Here is a 19758-nt window from a genome sequence, read left to right as displayed (position 1 = left end):
TTCTTTTTTTCTTTTCTAGTTTTTAAGAAATAAGTGCTGGTCTAAATACGGACTAGTAGCATTAAATCCCCGTCCTACTTGTGGCATGCCGCGAAACATGTCCAAACATGTTTTGTTGTATTGGATTTATAAAATAAGATGATGAAAACACTGCGCACATATTTACTTTGGCTTCGGTGTGGGCATGCAGGGTGTTTCGCGTAACTTGGACTATTGGTTTTAAAAAGTAGTTTACCGCAACTGAATGGAACCGACGACATGTGGTATGCCGTCATGTGACGCTCCTTAGGGTGAGTTATCTTATGTTGCGTTTAATTCATTAACTAAGATCAATTGAGCTTTTTTTTTAATATTCACGTTAGGACCAAGTCAGTTTCGTTACGTTGTAGAGGGCATTCAAAAACGACCCATCCAATCTTTTGTGGCAACGTACACGCTTCGTGGCAATTTTATTTTTTTTGCGTTGAAAGAAAGCCCGCAAAATATGAAATAAGGCATGTATCTTGGACACAAGTACCGTTGCTCTAGACAAAGTAACAACTAGAGTAGAACAATACGAATCAAGTGAATATAAAGGCACACTGAAGAGAAACCCTCAATCAGTTTTAGTCTTTTCAGTCTGACTACTTGTACTTTTTTTTTCGAAACAAAGAATTTTCGTTAGTTTCGCGGTAATACGTTGACATTCTAAATTACTTTAATAATGGAGGCCGAACTTCGAATTTTTACGCCGATACTCCAGCACTGGCGTACGCCAGTGTGGCGTCACGGATATCAAGGCGTCTTCTCGTATTCGCGCCCGTTGTGACGCAGCAACAGTTTTCAAAACTTGCTAACTTGTTTGTATCCGTTGTAACACGGTGTTGCTTATTCTTGTAATAAATTGACTGGGCCTGAGCAAACGCCATCAAAATACACGAACTCACAGCGAGGCCTCCTCTCGTGGTAGGAGTGCCGTTTTTAGTATTGTCGAATAGTATTTTGTTAACACTGCTTACAACTTAGCTTAGTTTTTATGGTATCTCTATATAAGCTTGGGCATGTTATGGTTTCGCGCCAACGCGATACGAAAGGTTTTATGCCTGCTCAGAAAGGCTTGTGCGCGTCGTGAACGAGCAACTGCGCAGCAGCTTCCGGTCTGTATGAGGGTCGCGACGAGAATTGGAGGCGTGCGTGATTGAATCCCCGTTCGTGCGAGTCCCGATAGGAAAGAGAGAGAGGGTCAGCGGTGCACATAGCCGCAGCCATGGCGCGGAGGTCACCAACCTGACGGTGTCCCCCTTTCTCGGACGACGTGGCGCACGGACCGGATGCATCGTCTTTGGGCAAAAACGGGGGGGGGGGGGAGAGGGGGGAGGTAGGGGGAATGTGGGGAGGGTGAGAAGGAGCGCGCTCTCCCTGCGCCGTGACTCAGCAAGTCGCAAACAGTGCGCTTCCAGGCCACGTGCGCCGCCGGATATTGCATCTACGGCACCCCACGGTTCCTCGAGAGCTACAGCGGAGCCGGGCATATATCCCCTCAGTGGCTGGGAACAGCGCATGCCACGTTGGCGCCACCACCCTTTCGCTGCACGTTCCGCGAGCTGCCAGCACTGAGGGCCACGATCGCTGCCGCGTACGTATGGCGAATTGAAATAGGTAAATTTTCGCAAACGAATACCGCCGATTACGGAGGGGGCAGCGGCAATATGCCTTGGTTTCTCAACTCGCTACTGTGGCCGGGAAACATCGCCGGAGCGAGATCTTCCTTTTGCTAGCTCACTTTCTGCCTCTTATTCGAAAATGTAAAACAAGAAAAAAAAATAAGAAAAAGGAAACTCTAGACGGCCATTGCTTCCGGAATGGTCGCATTCTGGTGGCTAAGGGAGGCTTCACCGGAAGCAACATCAGGCGGGGCGTACTGACATCTTCGAAGGCATGACCTGCGCGCAGAGAGGTTATCGCAAAGGATAGGGAAGATCACGTCCGTCTTCTTCTTCCTGACTCTGTAATGCACCTGTTCTCAATCTGACGGAAATCACTGCTATAGTACCTAAGACAGAACGGACGGGAGGAAACGACAGGCCTGCCGTCTCTCGGTCAGATATATACTTAGGAATGCAGAAATAAAAAATAGATGGACGAGCTATCTGGGCACTTCGAATATATATGAAATATATATGGTGGTTTAATGTGGGCTTCTATCGAGTTGGCGCAAACAGGAACGAGTTATAGAAAAAAAGGGGGGCTCGCTTTCTTGCACCTGAATCTTTACGGAAAGCTCGGCTTTGGCAGCGTCTGTTCGCTAATTGTATATTCCCTAATTCGGTTACATGTGCCAGCGTTTGTGGTCGCGGTGTGTTTGCGCCAGTTCTGCCCATTATCGACGTGGAAAAAAAAATTCACCGATGATTACGATACTCCCTTGCGCGAAATTTGAGCGCAGCTCTGTGTGTCTTTTCATTTCTCAATATATTAGGTGGCGCGGGCAATCTGTCTCTGGTGTGGCTCCTTGTAAGCGGAGCCAGCGCGTGGGTGACGCGTGCGCGCGATTCACAGCAGCCGCCGCCGACAGAGCTCGCAAACTACGCGCGCGCTACTCTGGCGCCACCTCGTATTCATCGTCGCTGCGCTACGCTTTTCTTCTCACCCCTCTCGCGGTGCCCTCCTCCTCCGCTTGCCCCCTCGCCACTTTCATCCCCTGCTGCGCTCCGCGTTCGCGTTCTCATCTTTCGCTGTCCTCGTTCGCTCGGTTTTAACCCGCCAACGCTCGCCGAAGGAACGGGTGCCTAAAAGAGCTGCGCTTTTAAAAAACAAAAAAAAAAAGACAGATTGCCGACATGAAGCTGTAGGTATACCTACACCTGTGTACATTGTGTTTTGCGGTGACCGCTTTTCCGAGCTAACGACGTTACAAAGTTATCGCTCCGCGCAAAACGCGCCTTGATGTATATCGGAACTTTCTCTCGCGTGTTATGGCCGATCGTCCCATAGCGACAGAATCTTGTCTGTAATCACATTCCGCGTGCGAACGCACGGTGAGATGCATAAGTAGCCGACGGGTCTGAGCCGTGGAATCAAATTTCGACGACGGACGCCCGTGCTCGTCGTTATCGCTGTGTTTGAGTGTAACTTGTTCTTGTGGACGTAAGTTCGACCCAATGACGCGTTTGTTTCGTGCCTCTCAGTTGGGTGCCGCGGTCTGATTCTTGACCATCGCACGACAACGTGCCAATACTAAAATACTATATAGGTTGAACCATAGAGTTTCGTTCAACTAATCATATAGGGGAACTGTGGCGCTAGTGTCTGTGGGAACTGCAAGCAAGACAGTTCGGCTAGCATGGAAATGATGGGTGGGCACATTATTCTGCATAAACTTCGTCCTTCTGGCTTTAAATGGTTTCGTGACTTTCCAGGGTGATCATATTTAAGGGGCGTTGTAAATAATTAAATGAACATGATTAAAATTGTACGACGGCAGGATTCGAACACAGGACCCCTAGCACAGAGGCCCCATATTGAAACCCTTACGCCATGGACCCATCGACAAGCGGAGCCACTGCAATTAGCAGTGATTATGCGTGCTTGCAGAGTCTCATTACCCTCTGCATTAAAAAAGAAAGTGTAAACTTCTTTAAAACTTAGGCCAATCTTGGCCCAGATAAAGCATAATTAACGAAGCCAGAAGAACGTCTGGAGCCCCTAGCACGAAGATCAGACAAATTCTTGCGCTGCCCATCATTCCTATGGTGGCTGAACCATCTTGGCGCCGGATTTCCCTCTAGTGATTGTAGTTGGAAACTCTATGGGTTGAACCCTCATGTCGACTTGCTATGTGTGCCTCCATTTCACTTCATTGTGCTGATTGTCGCTGCATACCACCAACTTTGCTCAAGGCGCTAGCCAGATTTGACGGGATTCTCGACATGGCGCGTTCCGTCGGTAATAGTGAAAGGAATACCTACTTTTTTTTCCCCTTCCTCCTTATGCCTGCAGTCAGTAATCAACTTGCGCGCGTGCTTGGAGCAGGGGATCGATTCAATTGCTTTTATGAGAAAAATGAAACGTGACTGGCCTTAGACCGCATGAGTATTTGATTATACTCTGTAATTATGAGGACTGACCAGAATGTCCGCAAAAGATTATCCGACCACATTGGATATATTTGAATGCAATCTGCAACAACTTTTATTTAAGTATAATATATATATATATATATACCTTGTTAAAAGTTACATAAACAGGGATGAAGTGCCTCCTCAGAAAAGTTGGCCTACGTTTCGATAAGTGAGCCTATTTTTGTCATCCACTCCTTGCCTTTGACAAAGGTCCATCTATCGACACCTAGGCCAGCCTTCCTGAGGAACTTCATCTTTGTTTATGTAACTTTTATACTATAGTGTGCTACTCCCTCTGTCAGCCCCCTTCTTGATTTTGTTTAACTTGGTAAGTGTGTTATGCATTGAATGACCTATTACTGATGAACAAATTGTTTGCTCTCCCCCCTCCGTCTTTTCTCATGTGTTACGTCCTATACAGAACCCTTCGGGTAAATAAATAAGTATTGAAAGAGTATGATGAAACGTTGGTACAGTTATTAAGAGCCCGTCAAAAGTTATGACTTACGCGGCTATCTTAGCATCGCTTATATATCATTCATTATATTCTACAGCTGTTTTCGTGCTCCGTCTAAAGCATAAGCTTCCGTTCAGCTGGGTAGATCTAATTTGATTTTCGATTAGCACCTTTGATATCGCAATCGCGCAGGCCCCAACAACCATGACTCGCAATTTGTAGGCTTCTCTCCTATATCGACCCCGTCCGGATAACTCGATTGTTCTCGAATCTTCCGTCAGAACCAATCAACGGCCGTTTACCGTGGCCCAGCATTTGGCGTCTCCGAACGCTTTTTTTTTTTTTTTTAATCTTATAACGATGTTGTTCTGCCTGGGAAATCGCCCTCTCGTTTTCGCGACGAGATGGGTTTCGGGGCGCTTTAAAATGATGGCATCTTCTTGGCGCCCTGTTTATAAACCATGACTACGACTCGATTTCGAAAGAAAAGAGCCAAATGTGAAATTGTTTGTTTACGAGGGGTGTTTAATTGGAAATGGTTTCTTCAGGTTGGTTAAGTGGAGAAAGACCGCAAATCTCATTAACAGTTCCGTTGTGTGTTGATTAAAAGCAGCTTAACAATTAAGGCCAATCCGCAGGCTGTACGGCAAGCGGTCGTGTGCTTCGAATATAGAGGCTTCACTAACTTTTTGTTGTTTGGTAAAGCAGTCTTTTGCGGGTCCTGGAGATATATCAGCGCTTCACGGAAGCTAGCCCGTCGTGTCTGGCTTACAACGTGAAATAGCTAGGGTGCCGCGTATAACCCACCAATTACACTGTGAGAGCCGATCCATGTACAGTTTGTGGCAGCCCCCCCCCCCCCCCTCTTCCTTTCCTTTTAAGAGTGCCCGTTTAAAAGGTGCAATTTATCAGTGTTCCGCGGCTATGATAGTCGTCTGTCGAAATGATAAAAATCTATCGTTTATGATACCACTGCCTGTGTTAGCAAAATTCGTACAGTGCATAAATGAGCCTTACCATCCGTATTCAGAAATACGGATATACCTTAACTTCAAGCATGGGCTTCTTAACTTGAAGCCCATGCTTGACTCTGATCTAAATGACGCTTGGCGTACGTGTGCCCAAAACGCTCATTGTGTTTCCTTCGGTCAGTTCACGGGCCAGGCATGGTTTTGACCAAGTCAAGCATCGGACTTCGAGTTAAAGCGCAAATATGAATGCAGGGGTATAGTGTCAAAGATGATTTTGCTCTAATGCCACCGCGCCTGCTTGGCTGTTTCAGTTGACGCAACAGATAGTGTACTTGCTCACCACTGAATTGCGTACTAAAATGTATAAAATGAGTGTGTTTCACTAGAACGCGAGTGTCGAGTTTTTCTTGCGTTTTTGAAGAGTTTTCCCATTGCTCTACTTGTGCGTCTTGTCGATACGTTTGAGTTGTTCTCAGTTACCTTAAGCGAAAGTTCGTGTAGATTATTGGCAGTTTCTTATTCTCTTTATTTATTTCTTTTTTTTTTTCTTTTTTTATACGACGCTGTGATCAACTTTTTTAACCCGTTGCTTGTGTGCCCGAAATATTTGAGCCAGAGATTGAGTCAACGATTTTCTCATCTTTTTGTCTCTTCTCTGTATTCATTTTGTACGAAACGACCACCGCCCCGGAAAGGCGGTGGTCCCGGGTTCGAGTCCCGGACCAGGACGAATTTTTCTTCAACTATGAGGCTTTCCTTTGAGGAACACGTATGGGTTTCCTTTGTAGCAATTGCTACGATAGGGTGGATGTCTGATTTTCCCTTTACTCACGAAACGAGTATGACTACGGGAAGGCTTGAAAAACAGTTCATTAAAAATATGTCGTAGTTGCGTATACGTGTGCGTAACTCTGAGGTACATGTCTTACATATGTGCTCCATCTCTGCATTCAGATAAAAGCCTCCCTCCGTCTCTCATGCTCTCTCTTTCGTTTTTTTTTTTCTTTCTTTTCTGATGACGTCGCTTTCTGAGGCAGCGGATATCTTTTCTCAGGTCTCACGTTAACTTTTGCAGCTGACTGCACTCTGCAGTATTTCTTACAAACATTGGAAACACTTTCACACGTCCTTTCATTATAAACGTATTGTAATACTTTCACTCTTCCCGTCTCGTCGGTTCCGGTGATCGCATTCGGCGATACTCGAAATCGTTCTTGACAACCCCGGCTATGACGTTTAAAAAAAAGAGAGAGAAAAAAAATATGCTCGAGCGCGGACACGAAAACACGCGTTCGTGGTTTTGCCATTCCATGCCCGTCGCCATACATACATCCCCGTGGAGCCGGGGACCGTTGTTTTCTTCTGCCCGTTCTTCTCATATTCGCGCAGCGCACACCTCTCGGCAATGACCCGCCGACGACAAAGGGAGGGTAGGGGAGGAGGGGGGGGGGGGGGGCTGAGCAAATCGACTGGCATTCCAAGGTCCCCGTTCTCCACCGCGCGGCGTTTTTTTGCGCCAAGCCGAGCCGAGCCGCGGACAGCTTTGCGCGCGCCGGCACATTCCGGCGTGTCCTTCCCCCTCCCTCCTCTTCGCCTCCCACAACGTGTCGGCGGTGCTGGGCGCCGCATTCCGCGAGCACACGGCTTCACCTCCGAGCGGCGCAGCAGCAGTCGGCGCTGGGGATCGGCTTGATGGCTCCAGGCATCTGTCAACTCCCTCCTCCAGTATGTAGAGCGGCGAAAACGGGCATCGGCGAAGAAGGACACGCGCTTCGAGCGCTCGATTCCGTGCGCATGCAGGGAGTGTAGTCTCTCTCCGTCGTGCCCTGCACTGGCACCGAGTGCAGCAGTGTGTGTATCTCCTGGACGAAGACGCCGCTGCCGTCCCAAATACGTTTAGTCTGTGTCGCATGCTTCCTGCGATCCCTCGAGAAGCTGCGCTGCACGCGTGGTAATCGAGCTCTACGCGGGACCGGGGCACGTATGATCGGGCTGCAGAACGAAACGCGAATGCACGCGGTGCGTTGATCCAGCGACGAGATATGTAGCTTTAGGACGTGCGTTAGAGAGATTATTTCTGGAGAGGTATGCTTAGCACGCTGTAGCTATACTCCGCATGAGTATGACGAAAAATGAAATGCGGCCGAACCCCGTTAAAACGAAACGAGATAAAACGAAATAATGGATATAACGAAGTAAGTGAAATTTCTCTTGAAATCTTCACAGTGCAGTACCTGAAATAATGGATATAACGAAGTAATCGATGTAACGAAGTAGTCATGGCTTCCCCTTCAACTTCGTTGTGACGAGGTTTTACTGCGCGCACTGCTGCACCGTTACATGAACACAACATACGCAAAACACAGTACAGTAGGCAACAAAGCATCGCATTGAGGCCAGGGTTCTCTAAGGAAGGTTAAGCGTGCCTTCGTTGCGCGAGGCGCACGCGCAGCGTCAGGCCACGGGCCAAAAACATGGCGTATATCTGAAGGCACGTAAAAGTATTTGGTGAATATTCAGTGTGGACGTTATCACTGTTCTCTCTAATGCGAGTAGCCCGCAAGAGCAGATTAAGTGGACTGTGTCATTGCGTAGGCGGCATGCACTGGGCAATATATACGCTGGGGACACGAGTCATGGGCCAGCAGCTATCTCGCGTGAAGCTGTACACGTGGATGTTTTGGTTCGCACACTGTCAGTGTCATATGAAGGCAGTCACGGGAATTCGAACAAGGAGAGAAGAGAGAGAAATAGAAAAGAGGAAAGGCAGCGCAGTTAACCAGACGCACGTCCGGTTTGCTACCATCCACTGGGGTAAGGGATATGGGGACAAAGAGAGGGAGAGAGGAGATAGAGAGAGCACGGTTTCACGCACCAGAAATGCAATCAAACCGTGGTGTACGCGTCTCATTTGTGAGTATTGTCGCACTGGCACAAAGTGGTCCAGTGTGACTTGCCGTGGCAAACAGACGCAGTTGGACCCTGTATACTCATCGATCTCCGGTTTGAGAGGTTTACTTGAGATGAACGTGATGATAAAAAGAGGGACATGTTTCTCCGTCTCTTTTCCCTATAGACCCGGAAAGAAACTTCCTTCCGCGTATCAGTGAAAGTGCCTGCTCCGTTCACCCCAGGAGAACTGAGGCTTTGATCTCTCCACGGGAACTTCGATGTCTGATGATCGTCGTGAAATATTAGTGGCGGGCAGTTAAGTCTATGTGGCAGCGGATATATAGACGGCCGAGCGTGGTGTAGTTGAGCGTCGGTATATAGCCGTGCGCGTTTGTCCTGCGTCCGTTTCCTTTCTCGGATATGTGTGCGGCGGCCAGCGGCGGCCATGACGGAAGTGCGATGAATTTTTGAGGAGCGTACACTCAACCGCGCCACACGGCCGTCCCGCCGCAGCGGCATGCTCTGGAGAGGGGGGGGGGGGGAGGAGTGGTCGGGTCACAGACCCCGTGGTCACCGTCGCGGCCGTCGCAGCGGGAAATTTGGGAAGGTTTCGCTTTCGCCAGCGTTGCCGATTAGCGGGGGAAAATGCACTCGCGCGCGCGCGCGTTATACGCGTGGGGTCGATCTTTTTGCAGGATGTCTCCCGCGTTATGCAAGCTAACTGTGGCCTTCGAGTAGTCACGTGACGTGTAAAGAGCAAGGCGCAATAGACCAGGACAGAAACAGAAAAAGAAGACAAACGACAGGTTCTTCTTCTGTCCTGGTCTATTGCGCGTTGCTCTTTACACATTCAAGCTTGAACCAACTAGCCCAAGCAAGACTTTCACTTGAAGTACGGAGCCTTGAGACCCAACTCCACATACGCTTGCCGGCACGCGCGAAGGCTCGCGCCCACGCGCCACGCGCATGCGCAGATGGTGCAGGACAGATCAGGACAGAGCAGGACAGATCCTACGCTTCGACGCTCGGAGCGAGCACAGATACCTCCTCCAGGCAAATATCGGTACTCTCGCTGCCTCACATAAGGTCATGAGCCATTCCACTCTGTGAAGGTGGGTGACCAGCGAAGCTTCTGTTTAGCACACGACGCAGAAGTGACACAGAGTTTTGAATAAATGTACGAACTCATTTACCTTGTTTTTTGTATACATTCGCGTGTCCTGCATCTTGGTCGGCGCGTGGGAAGAGGCCTTCGTCGACGTTCCCGCGGCAACTCCCCCACTCATAGCAGAACAGGGCGGCGTTGGTGGGTTCGGTAACAATAGTTGGCCCGCCGAACGCATTCAGTCACAATGGCGACTTAGTGACGCCGTGGCTAGAGGTTTGCGGCGGCGCTCCAGGAAGCGTTGACGCCCGTTGTCGCAACGAGCTGGCAACACTTGCACCTCGGCTGGGCCGTTCTTGACAACCCCCTCTGCGGGTCGGCCAGATATTGGACTATCTTCGGAATCGGTTCACAGTTTTTGCACACGCACAAAAAAAAAAGAATGCGCGGAAGCCCAGCCACAAACAGCTTCGCTGTAGAATGCAAGGCGGTGTCTACCAAGATCGAAAATAGTGAGCCAACTGGGCGTGCGCTGGCGCCCGTCTTGTAGGTTCAAACCGCATTATTCGCGAGGCGCGGCAAACGCAAGGCGCGTATAGGAACTTTCGCCTGCCAACAAGCGGAGGTGCAGTTTGGCCTTTACGTGGAGCAAGCGACCCCTCAATCTTATCTGCCAAATGGCAGGCGAAATAGCGAGGAGAAAACGGGAAACGCTTTGGGCCAGTAACGTCCGTGCTGACAAGCAGTGGTCGTGTACGTGGCAATTGACCTTTTAGTCGCTTCGCCTCCGATAAAAAACGGCATCCATCGTTTAAGAGCGCTGCAGATAAGATTCACGTGGCTGAAAACTTATTTTCTACAAGTATTGTTTTGCGTTGCTTGACTGTCTAGCCCTGTGGACGCTCGCGTGCCGAGATGTAAACGTGACGACATGCCAATATTGTATAACTAAGGGAACTCGGAGCATACCTTCCTAGCGTATTTATCTCAGCTTCCTCCATTTGTGATCAAAAAAGGTTCTAGTAACAAAGAAAGCAACTACGTACATTCCATAGCCCTACTTCTTTCGTCTTACGAAATCGCAAGACAATCTTCCTGGGTAAAGGCAACTGGTAAATAAACCCACACGTGCTACCTGAAGGCATCAATGTTGCCGGATTCGAGACCCTCGTTATGTAATGAACGAAAAGAAAGGGGGTTAACAGAGGGGCCCGATTTCTAATAATATCGTAAGAAGCCAACAAACAGACACCAAGGACAACACAGGGGAAATTACTTGTACTTAGTAACTGAATTAAAGAAATGATAAATTAATGGGCATGAAAGTGGATGAAAAAACAACTTGCCGCAGATGGGGAACGATCCCACGTCTTCGCATCACGCGTGTTTTTGTAGTAACACATAAATACGGGTATTTATGTGTTACCTGTAATTGGTAGTATTTGCTGCTAGATTACTTGGTGCATGCCATACAATAATGAATTTAAGACAAAAAACACGATCGCAAAAAAGGGGAGGACAGGGAACGCTCGTCCTGTCTTTATGTTCTCCCCTCTCTGTGATCGTGTTTCTCTTCTTTTCTTTTTTGCGCTAAATTCGTTATTGTACGACATAAGTACTCAGATACGCTAAGTAATACTTGGGCAGGGTTGTCTGCAAATACCAATGCTCTATAGCTGCATGTGCGATTATCTTTACAAAACAGAGCCTTGTATGCTTGCGACCACATAGGAAGTGCCAACGACATTTGCTCGCAAATCTTCAGCTTGGCTGCTATTCTTTCCTCGCACTAATTCTTCTTTTATACCCTCGGCAGTACGTAGTGTAGAACTCGAAATTGAAGAGATTTCTCAGTCGGCGCCGTGCGATGCATGTTTGCCCCGCGCATCTTTCTCCGATTTTATAATAGCGGGGCCTAAAAAGAACAAAAACAGGGGGTTGCGTGCATTTCTCGCTATTAGAACTCTTTTGTTGCGTTGCACATTCCTCTACGTAAGCGTCCGTTGTTTCCCGCGCAACTGTTCCTCGTGTATTCTCCCGTATATGCCCCCCCCCCCCCCCCCCCCCATACACACTGAGCCGTTTTTTGCGGCCTTTCCCTAAGTTCTCCCCCGACATTTTCCCTAATTTCTTCCCCGATCGCCTCCGGTCATTCTTCCTCGACCGCTCCTTATACGCGCCACGTGGCATCCTAAATAAAGCAGCCGCGCTCCATTCGCCCCCCTCCCCCTTAGTTTTGTTTTCTATTTCTTCGCCGCGGCCATTTCCGTCTCGTTCCACGTTCGTTCGTCTCGTCGTTCGTATTCATTCGTGTCGTTTACGCGCGCGCGGGTGAGACGTTCGTTGTCCCTCCCTTTTGTCATCCCCTCCCCTTCAACGTATCCCCCATCCCGGGAGTGTCGTCAGCAGCGACGACGTGCGGCCCCTCATTTCTCCCCATTTCCCTGAACCAGCACGGTGCATGATGCCCTCCCCGCACACACAGTCTTCGCACCGTGCAGCGTGGTTGAGGCCACAGCTGGCGCCGGCTGATCGGGGGGCCGTTGAATTAGTAAAGCCGGACTGGCGCAAAGACGGTAGGCGACTGGTCGTCGTCGTCGCCTTCTCGTCCGTAATGCCGTTTGCCGACGACGTGATCGTTGCAATTGTACCGCGGCTTGGACTATAAGGTCGGTACATAATTACAGTAGACGCAATAGCACGAAATAAAGAAAGGAGATGAGGGCACGTAGACGCGCAAAACGGTACACAGCAAGCGATTGTGGTGTACAGTTCGTGCGTCTTCCTGTCATCTTCGTGTGGTCTCCTTTTTTTCTTCTCGTCATCGTGATTGACGTGATTGATCGGCGTATGCAAGGACGGTAGCCGATCGGGGATTCCTTCGTCGTGCAAGGGCCCTTTCTTTGGATTAGCCGGCAGCAAGCTTTCACAACACTGCAGCGTGGTTCCAACGAGAGAGCACGCGCGCGCGCTGTCCCCAGCGCCACGGGTGTTGAGGGAAAGGGGGAATGCAGGAGGAGGAGGAGGCTGGCGTCGCAGCGCGCGCGTTTTCGCGCGCTTTAATGACCCGCGAGGCCAGGCCCCTCCCCCCCCGCCACCCCCTCGCGCGGTGTTAATAACAATCGCCGCGCCGCGTGAGCTCGAGCCAGGGGGTTGGGTCGCGCGACCAGATGGACAAGCGAGAGAGCGTGCCTTCGTCTTCAGCAGCCCCCGCTGCTCATTAGGAGACTGGCACGTCTAATGTGCGCCGCCTGTTTCCTCCCCCCCTCCCCCCTCCCTAAGCGCGGTCGATGCATGCGACTCTGTTTCACTCGTGTCTCCTCCTGGCGTCGTGCTCTCTCTTGGCGTGAATTGTTACTAAGACGTCGTCCGACTGCACTTTCGAGGGAAAATAAAAATAAGAAGGCTAACACGAAGGCGCACTTACTGTTTTGCCCTGAGCGCGCTGGTAATGAGTGTCCTCCCCCGGTTGTACGGCGACGGTCGTCATACGCAAAAGCAACCATTGACACTTTTCGGACACTTGGCTAATGGTGTCGCTGCATTCTTCTTTCGACACGTGCTGGTTCTTCTTTCTTTCTTTTCTTTTACGTTTTTCGTGGTCATTTGTCGCACAAGCTTCGCTGTTTCACTATCGGCGCGATTTCTCTCGTTATGTGATGTCGCTGTTCCCACTTGATAGGCGGCTACACTAATAGGCACACGGCGATGCGTGCTTCCCTTTCCAAAGTCATTCTTTCCCGTATCGGCGCTGCAGGAAGTTACACAGGCGATTTTCGCTTGATCGACATTGCACACCGAATATTCATAATAGCCCAAAACACCCTTCGATAGGCATACATTTTTACACTACGAACGCGCCATCGCGAGAGTCATCTTAGCGCCTTTCTCCTTTTCTTCCACGTCATACCTACGTGTACGCGTGACCACGGGTTGTGTTCGCCTCTTCCTCGACCACGTATGACTCGAACGTTTTTTTCTGCCCTTGTTATTGCGTCTCTTCAATGTGTGAAGACTCCCTTTGTGGAGACAGATTTTTGTTTACTTTTTTGTATTTCGTTATTAGAACTCATTTCACCTGGTTAACTTCAAGTAAAACTGCGCAATGCAGCGCGAACAAAGGCATACACAAAAATCACGGTTATTTCGACGATGTTCACCGGGTTAGGTTGTGACTCGTCCTTATGTGTTACTTTCACTGCATTGCGCAGGTGCTTTGCGCTTCGGTTGCAAAGCTTGCGAGTTGGTTAGAGTTCAAGAACGGGATGTTTCGTTGCTGAATTCAAAGTTCAAGTTTACTCACCAAAATTTTTTATGTGGGAAGAATGGGAGTGACATTCTTAGCGTAGTTTTTTATTACTTTCTCATAGACGGTTTTTCGTACTTATCTATTGATGTTCCTGGCGGCGAATGACGTTAATTAGAAACGCGCCGTTTCTGGGATGTATTTGCATGCCACATCGAACCAAACCTATTATTACCAGGTTAATGATGTCGCTCCCAGCAGTTTTTATAGAACGTTTCCTCATTTATTACTATTACGCTCTGCATCACCCTGTTTCACCCACCATATATATCACCCCGCACTTCCACCGATTGATGGTACACGTTTAAGGTTAGATGCGCTTGGCGCTTTATGTGAATGCACAAAAAGAGACAACGGCCGAACGGAGAGAGCGCGAGCACCACCAACAACCGTCTTCTTCCTCTTTGTCTTCTGCTGGCGCCCGTATTTCTCACTATACTGTGTAGGAAGCACTAGATGTTCTTGCCAGGAATAGGGCGCCAACCATGCAGGCCGGAAGTCGTCATCAACCAATAGAAGATGAAGACATCCGGCCTGACCGCTGAATTACTTTTTCTAGAGCAATAAAGTTTACTTGCTCCTCCTCCACCTCGCCACCTACTATATATATATATATATATATATATATATATATATTGAGTGCACACAAATTATTATCGCCTAAGCTGTATGCTGTTAAAAATATTTCAGTAGGAGTGTATTGCTCCTGATGTCGTTGTTTCGTCTTTCTTATTATTTCGCCTCTTTCTTTCCTTTTTGGTCCCCTTCATTTTATTTCTCGGTTAGGTTTCTACGGCGAAGCTTGCCATATCATACCCAGCCATTCTCGAGTCAGTCATCGCGAATGCGCGTGTTGAATTTGCGAACGCCAATGCCTGTGGCTAGCTGCGATCCGTTGCACGGTGGTGGAATTCCAGGAACGTTTTCGACGCTGGCATGTTAAGCGAAGCGCTTGAACTCCCGCACTTGGTATGCGGTTATTTCTCGTCACAACGGCCCCGATATATTGGCACGTTCATTACGCCGGAAAAGTGAAACGTGCGCGTAGTTTTACGTTTATTCGCGAACATTCGACGTATGTTCCGACGCATTCCAATGTCCGAGGACGATAAGCGTGGTTACCTTGTCGCGAACATGTAAGCGACCACGTGGAGAGAGTGAAGAGAAAAGATTTGGGTAAGGAGAGACATGGCTGCGCAAAGTGAGCGTTCCCTAGCTCTCATCCCTCGCCCACTCTTGGGACACTGCGCGAAGGAGGAGTCAAAGAAAGGCCTGCCTCTTACAAAATTTCTTTAGACAGTCTATAGAAAGCCCATTGTCATTATTCTATATTATTGATAGACTGTCTATAGACAAGGACTTTTATAGACAAATTTTAGACACTGTGTATAGGCTTGTATATGGACTTAATTACGTACTTACAACTTTTCATGTAGCATTGTCTGTAGAATGTCTGTAGGTAACTTCTATAGACGGTCTAATGACTTACTGTCTCACAATTTTTTATCGACCAGCCTCAGTTGAATATCTATATGCAGGCGTCTATGGTTAGAAAGTTATGCGGGCGCATTTTCGGTCACGCGCGCCGCATGAACTGTGTACTCAATAATGACGTCATGTCACCCCATATGATTCTGTATCAGAGCACGTGTGTTCTCATGCGTTCTCATACTTTTTATGTGTTATACTCTTCATGGACATCATCTCACATTTTTTCTTGGCTATTATTTATTTCCTGAACCTCCATAGACAAACCCTACAGAATGCTTTACGGACGGTCTATAGACTGTCTAAATCCATTTATTTGTGTAATGGGCGCGTCCTTAGCTGCACTCTCCCAAATGAACGATATATGCGACTCACTTTAATTGTGATATCATAAGAAGCCAACAAACACTGACACCAACGACAACATAAGGGAAATTACTTGTACTTACTAATTGAATTCAAGAAATGATAAATTAATGGCAGTGAAAGGGGGTGAGAAAACAACTTGCCACAGGTGGGGAACGATACCACGTCTGCGCATTACGCGTGCGATGCTCTAACCAACTGAGCTACGGCGGCGCCGTTTCCCCATCCACTTTCTTGGGTATCTATGTTTCCTCGTAGAACCCTGGGAGTGTTAGCCAGCGCCACCACCCACAGACGTTGGCGGCGGATGTGGAACATCCTTTTCTGCCGCAGGCGTCACGAGAACGTGATCTTTTTGGGGGAAGGCAACCGGTCAGTAAATCCACACCTGCTACCTGAAGGCATCAATGTTGCCGGGTTCGAGACCCTCCTTATGTAATAAACGATTAGGACCCCTCGGTTAACCCCCTTTCTTCCCTTCTTATAATTGTGGCTGCAGGAGAACTGCCTGGCGTTCGAGGCCCAGATCTCGGCGCAGTGCGACGCCCTGGCCGAGGCCCTGGAGGCCCGCCGGCGCGAGCTGCTGGCGTTCGCGCGACGCGAGCGCGAGGCCAAGCTCAAGGCGCTCAAGGGTCAGCTGGCCAACTGCACGGTGACGCTGCAGAGGACCACCGCGCTGCTGCAGTTCTGCATCGAGGCACTCAAGGAGACCGACCACGCGGCGTTCCTGCAGGCGAGTGCATGGCATATATATATATATATATATATATATATATATATATATATATATATATATACCTGCGTGAATTAGTGAGATACCGTATACTCGTGATGAAATTCGGAGGACGCTTAAGTTTCGCCTTTAAGAGTGGAACGCGACGGCATTCAGAGATCCCTGACTGCTTCTCACGCTTCCCGGCAACTGCAGCTATTTATGTAGCCGAGGGGATCGATTTCTCGCTACAACCGCACCAAGCCAACAGACGGGAAATCATAGGGAAAGTCAACTATCTGTTTAGTTGAAATGTAAAAGTGACAAGGTAAAGAGAAACCAAAGTGAACGCACACTATAAACTATGGCTAGCCCTGGGAGTCTTAGCCAGCGCGGCTCACATACAATGGCAACGAATGTGTAGCATCCTTTTAACCGCAGGTGTCACATAAGTACAGTCGCGGTCAAAAATACGCGGCCCACGGCTCCAGTCGGCGGAGCGGCCGCGAGCCGCACCGCGGCGCTCGCGTCGGCGCTGCGAGAGTTTGCGCTCTGACGACAGGTATCTCCCTACGTATCGTCCGTATCCGTTACGTATCCGCCCGTTACGTATCGTCCGTTACGTATCCGCCCGAGAGCGAGGGAGATACCTGTCGTCAGAGCGCAAACTCTCGCAGCGCCGACGCGAGCGCCGCGGTGCGGCTCGCGGCCGCTCCGCCGACTGGAGCCGTGGGCCGCGTATTTTTGACCGCGACTGTACCTACGTATAAGCTTGTAGGAGCAGGCAGCTGGCTGCCATACCTCATGTCACCAAAGCTGTCAAGATTCGACGCTCTTGCAAGGTAGTGATAAGGAAAAATAAGGGGAACCGAGGAGCTACATTTTTCTTAGTTAGTTAGTTAGTTAGTTAGTTAGTTAGTTAGTTAGTTAGTTAGTTAGTTAGTTAGTTAGTTAGTTGACCGCGTCGAGCCGCCAGACACCACGGCTCAATTGCACCAGCTTCGCATATATACTGTGGCAGTCGCACAAACGCCGATATCTGGAACCGCGAGGTTCTGTGCGTCGATCACTTTCGGAGACATATCGCTCGCAGTGAACGTTGATTGGCCGAGCCGAGGGACTGAACCCACGTCGCTCCCTCGAGGCGTCGTCGCACTGGGTGCCATGCCACGCGAAAGTATCCCCGAAAAAAAGAAAAAACAGGATCGTTCTGGAACCCGCCCGCCGTTATCGCTCCTTCATTTATTCAACTTGCTGTGCTCTGGCAGCAGACGCTTGCTGGGCGCATATTTGCTATACCGCGCCGCTGGTCCTCGCACCACGCAGATTGGGCCGTGCCTGATCAACCGGGTGGCCAACGTGGACGTGACGTGGCACAAGGACATGGCGCCCACGCCTTGGGCCTCTCCGGACTTCGACCTGACGCTCGACCAACGCTCGGTGCTGGACGCCGTCAACCAACTCACCTTCACGCAGCTAAAACGTGAGTCGTTCTCCCCATCCCCGTAGGCTTACTATACGCGTTCTTTTTTTTTTTTTTTTTTTTTTTTTTTGCTTTGTGTGCGCAAACAGGAACGAAGTCCTTGTGTTGCTCCTCTTCTTCGTCCCTGTTAGTATGCGCGCAAAAAGTATTTAAAAAATGAATCTGTTCCAACTAGGCCGACTCGCAGTTATACCATACGCGGTCTGAAAGAAACGGCTTGTTAGTTGGCGAGAATTGATCAGGCGTAACTTCTGTGTGCGTTTTTTTGCAAATGTGAGGCGAGGAAATGGGTCTGTAGTTGGTAGTATAGTCATTCTTTCCGAACTGCGCTGAGTGAAACTATTATCGCCAGCAACTAACACAAATAGAAGACGCGCCAAAGAGGATGAGACAGGTAATCGGTAATACACCAGACAGCTGTAACACTCCCGCGCCTTTCTCGTCTTGTTTGGTTTTGTCTATTTGTGTTAGCGGCTGGGTGATTGGTTTCACTCGGTGCACGTGTGAAAAAGTGAGTCAGTTTGTGTCACGCTGAGTCTCTCATTCTCGCATAGCTATTCAAGAAACAAAAGAAAAAAATCAAGTAAGGGTGAGAAGGAATCTACGCAGTATGCCCCTACGTACCGACGCCGAATAACGCATTTAATTTTATCTGGCAGGATTTTATAGTAGCATGTTTAACTTGTGCAGGCCGTATATAGTTGACGGTTGCCGCAAGCGCTTGCCTGTCTGGTCAACCGAGCTGTTTTGGCAATCTGCAGAGTATAACGTGTTCATATCGTTGGTATTCGTGATGAAGACGAGATAGACGTTTTTTGACGCCGTAGGCTCGTCCATAATAGGTGAAAAAGAGCGTATAGTGTAACCCTTGACACTGACAAGGAGAGTTGCTTAGCCCGGCGATAGTGTTTTTAAGCCATGACATGCCGCCTCTGTTCGCCGCCGCTCTCACCAGGTGTGTGCTTCTTCCCTCCCCCTCATTCTGCTCTCTTCTCTCTCGCTTGCACGCAGCTGACGGAGACGAGTCTGCAGGTAACACGCACGCTTTTATCGCGGTCTGTCTAGTATGTGTATGCAGTGGGCATGCCTCACTTTTTCTGTCTCACCGGGGCTTCCAGAAGTAGCAGCATGAGTGCTTCCCGACCCTGAATAACATTTCACTTATGCAAAGTGTCCGAAAAGTAACTGTGCAGCGAGAAAATAAACGAACAAGATGTGGTGGTAATTGTGACATCGCACTTTTCACGTAAGATAGGAAAACGCGAGTCCTGTAACTGTAATTCGTCTGATATATCGTCTGCGAGGTGCATGCGCTTAAAAGGACGCGTGTACGAGAGCAACCCTCACACGCTGCAGGAGCTATACAGGCGTTCATTAACGTGCACGTTGCGCGAACTGCAGCAACCTTCCTCCGAGTGTTTAGCAATAGGCAGCGTCGTGCGCATTTTCAACGTCTCCGCTGTGGCGATCACTGCCACTGCCGTGTAAGCAAAACTTTAAAATTTTAAGACCAGCGTTTCCGCTGCACAGTTTGTTTTTCGGATACCCGGTACTTCTGGCCTTCTAGCGGCCGCTGTGCAATGTTGAGCAAGCGTCGTTCGCCGGAAATTAAGCGCTACGACGCACATGCGGCCCTAAGTGGCCTTACTGCCTGATATAGGCAATTTCTCGCGCCGAGAATTGCTCTCGGCAGAGCTAGGGGGCGCGTTGTGATATTTTATTCGTGTAAATACTTAATTCTGGCGTCGCCAGCGAGGGCGTGCGAAGCGAACGCGGGAGCTCGTTATTCCGCGCTCTCCCCGAGTTTGTGCGCATGCGCTGTCGTAACCGCATCGGCACCAGGATCGCTGAAGTGAAACGCTGGGACTAGGGTCGCCA

The 19758-nt window shown here is 49.2% G+C and overlaps 1 protein-coding gene across 2 annotated transcripts in view; it reads left to right on the top strand.

Annotated features, from left to right (window-relative positions):
- The window catches only part of Trim9 (E3 ubiquitin-protein ligase Trim9), a 254382-nt gene that overhangs the window by 207052 nt on the left and 27572 nt on the right, over positions 1-19758 (top strand). Inside the window, exons 3-5 of one of the 2 annotated variants that reach the window (XM_055071931.2) lie at positions 16185-16418; positions 17724-17880; positions 18892-18912. In XM_055071931.2, the coding sequence (XP_054927906.1) occupies positions 16185-16418; positions 17724-17880; positions 18892-18912 (412 nt within the window). The remainder of the gene's footprint in view (positions 1-16184; positions 16419-17723; positions 17881-18891; positions 18913-19758) is intronic. The other variant, XM_050180649.3, reaches the window with a different exon arrangement.

This window comes from Dermacentor andersoni, chromosome 7 (assembly GCF_023375885.2).
Source record: "Dermacentor andersoni chromosome 7, qqDerAnde1_hic_scaffold, whole genome shotgun sequence".
NCBI lineage: Eukaryota > Metazoa > Arthropoda > Arachnida > Ixodida > Ixodidae > Dermacentor > Dermacentor andersoni.
The sequence above is the reverse complement of the archived record's forward strand: the minus strand, read 5'-3'. Positions and strand labels throughout refer to the sequence as shown.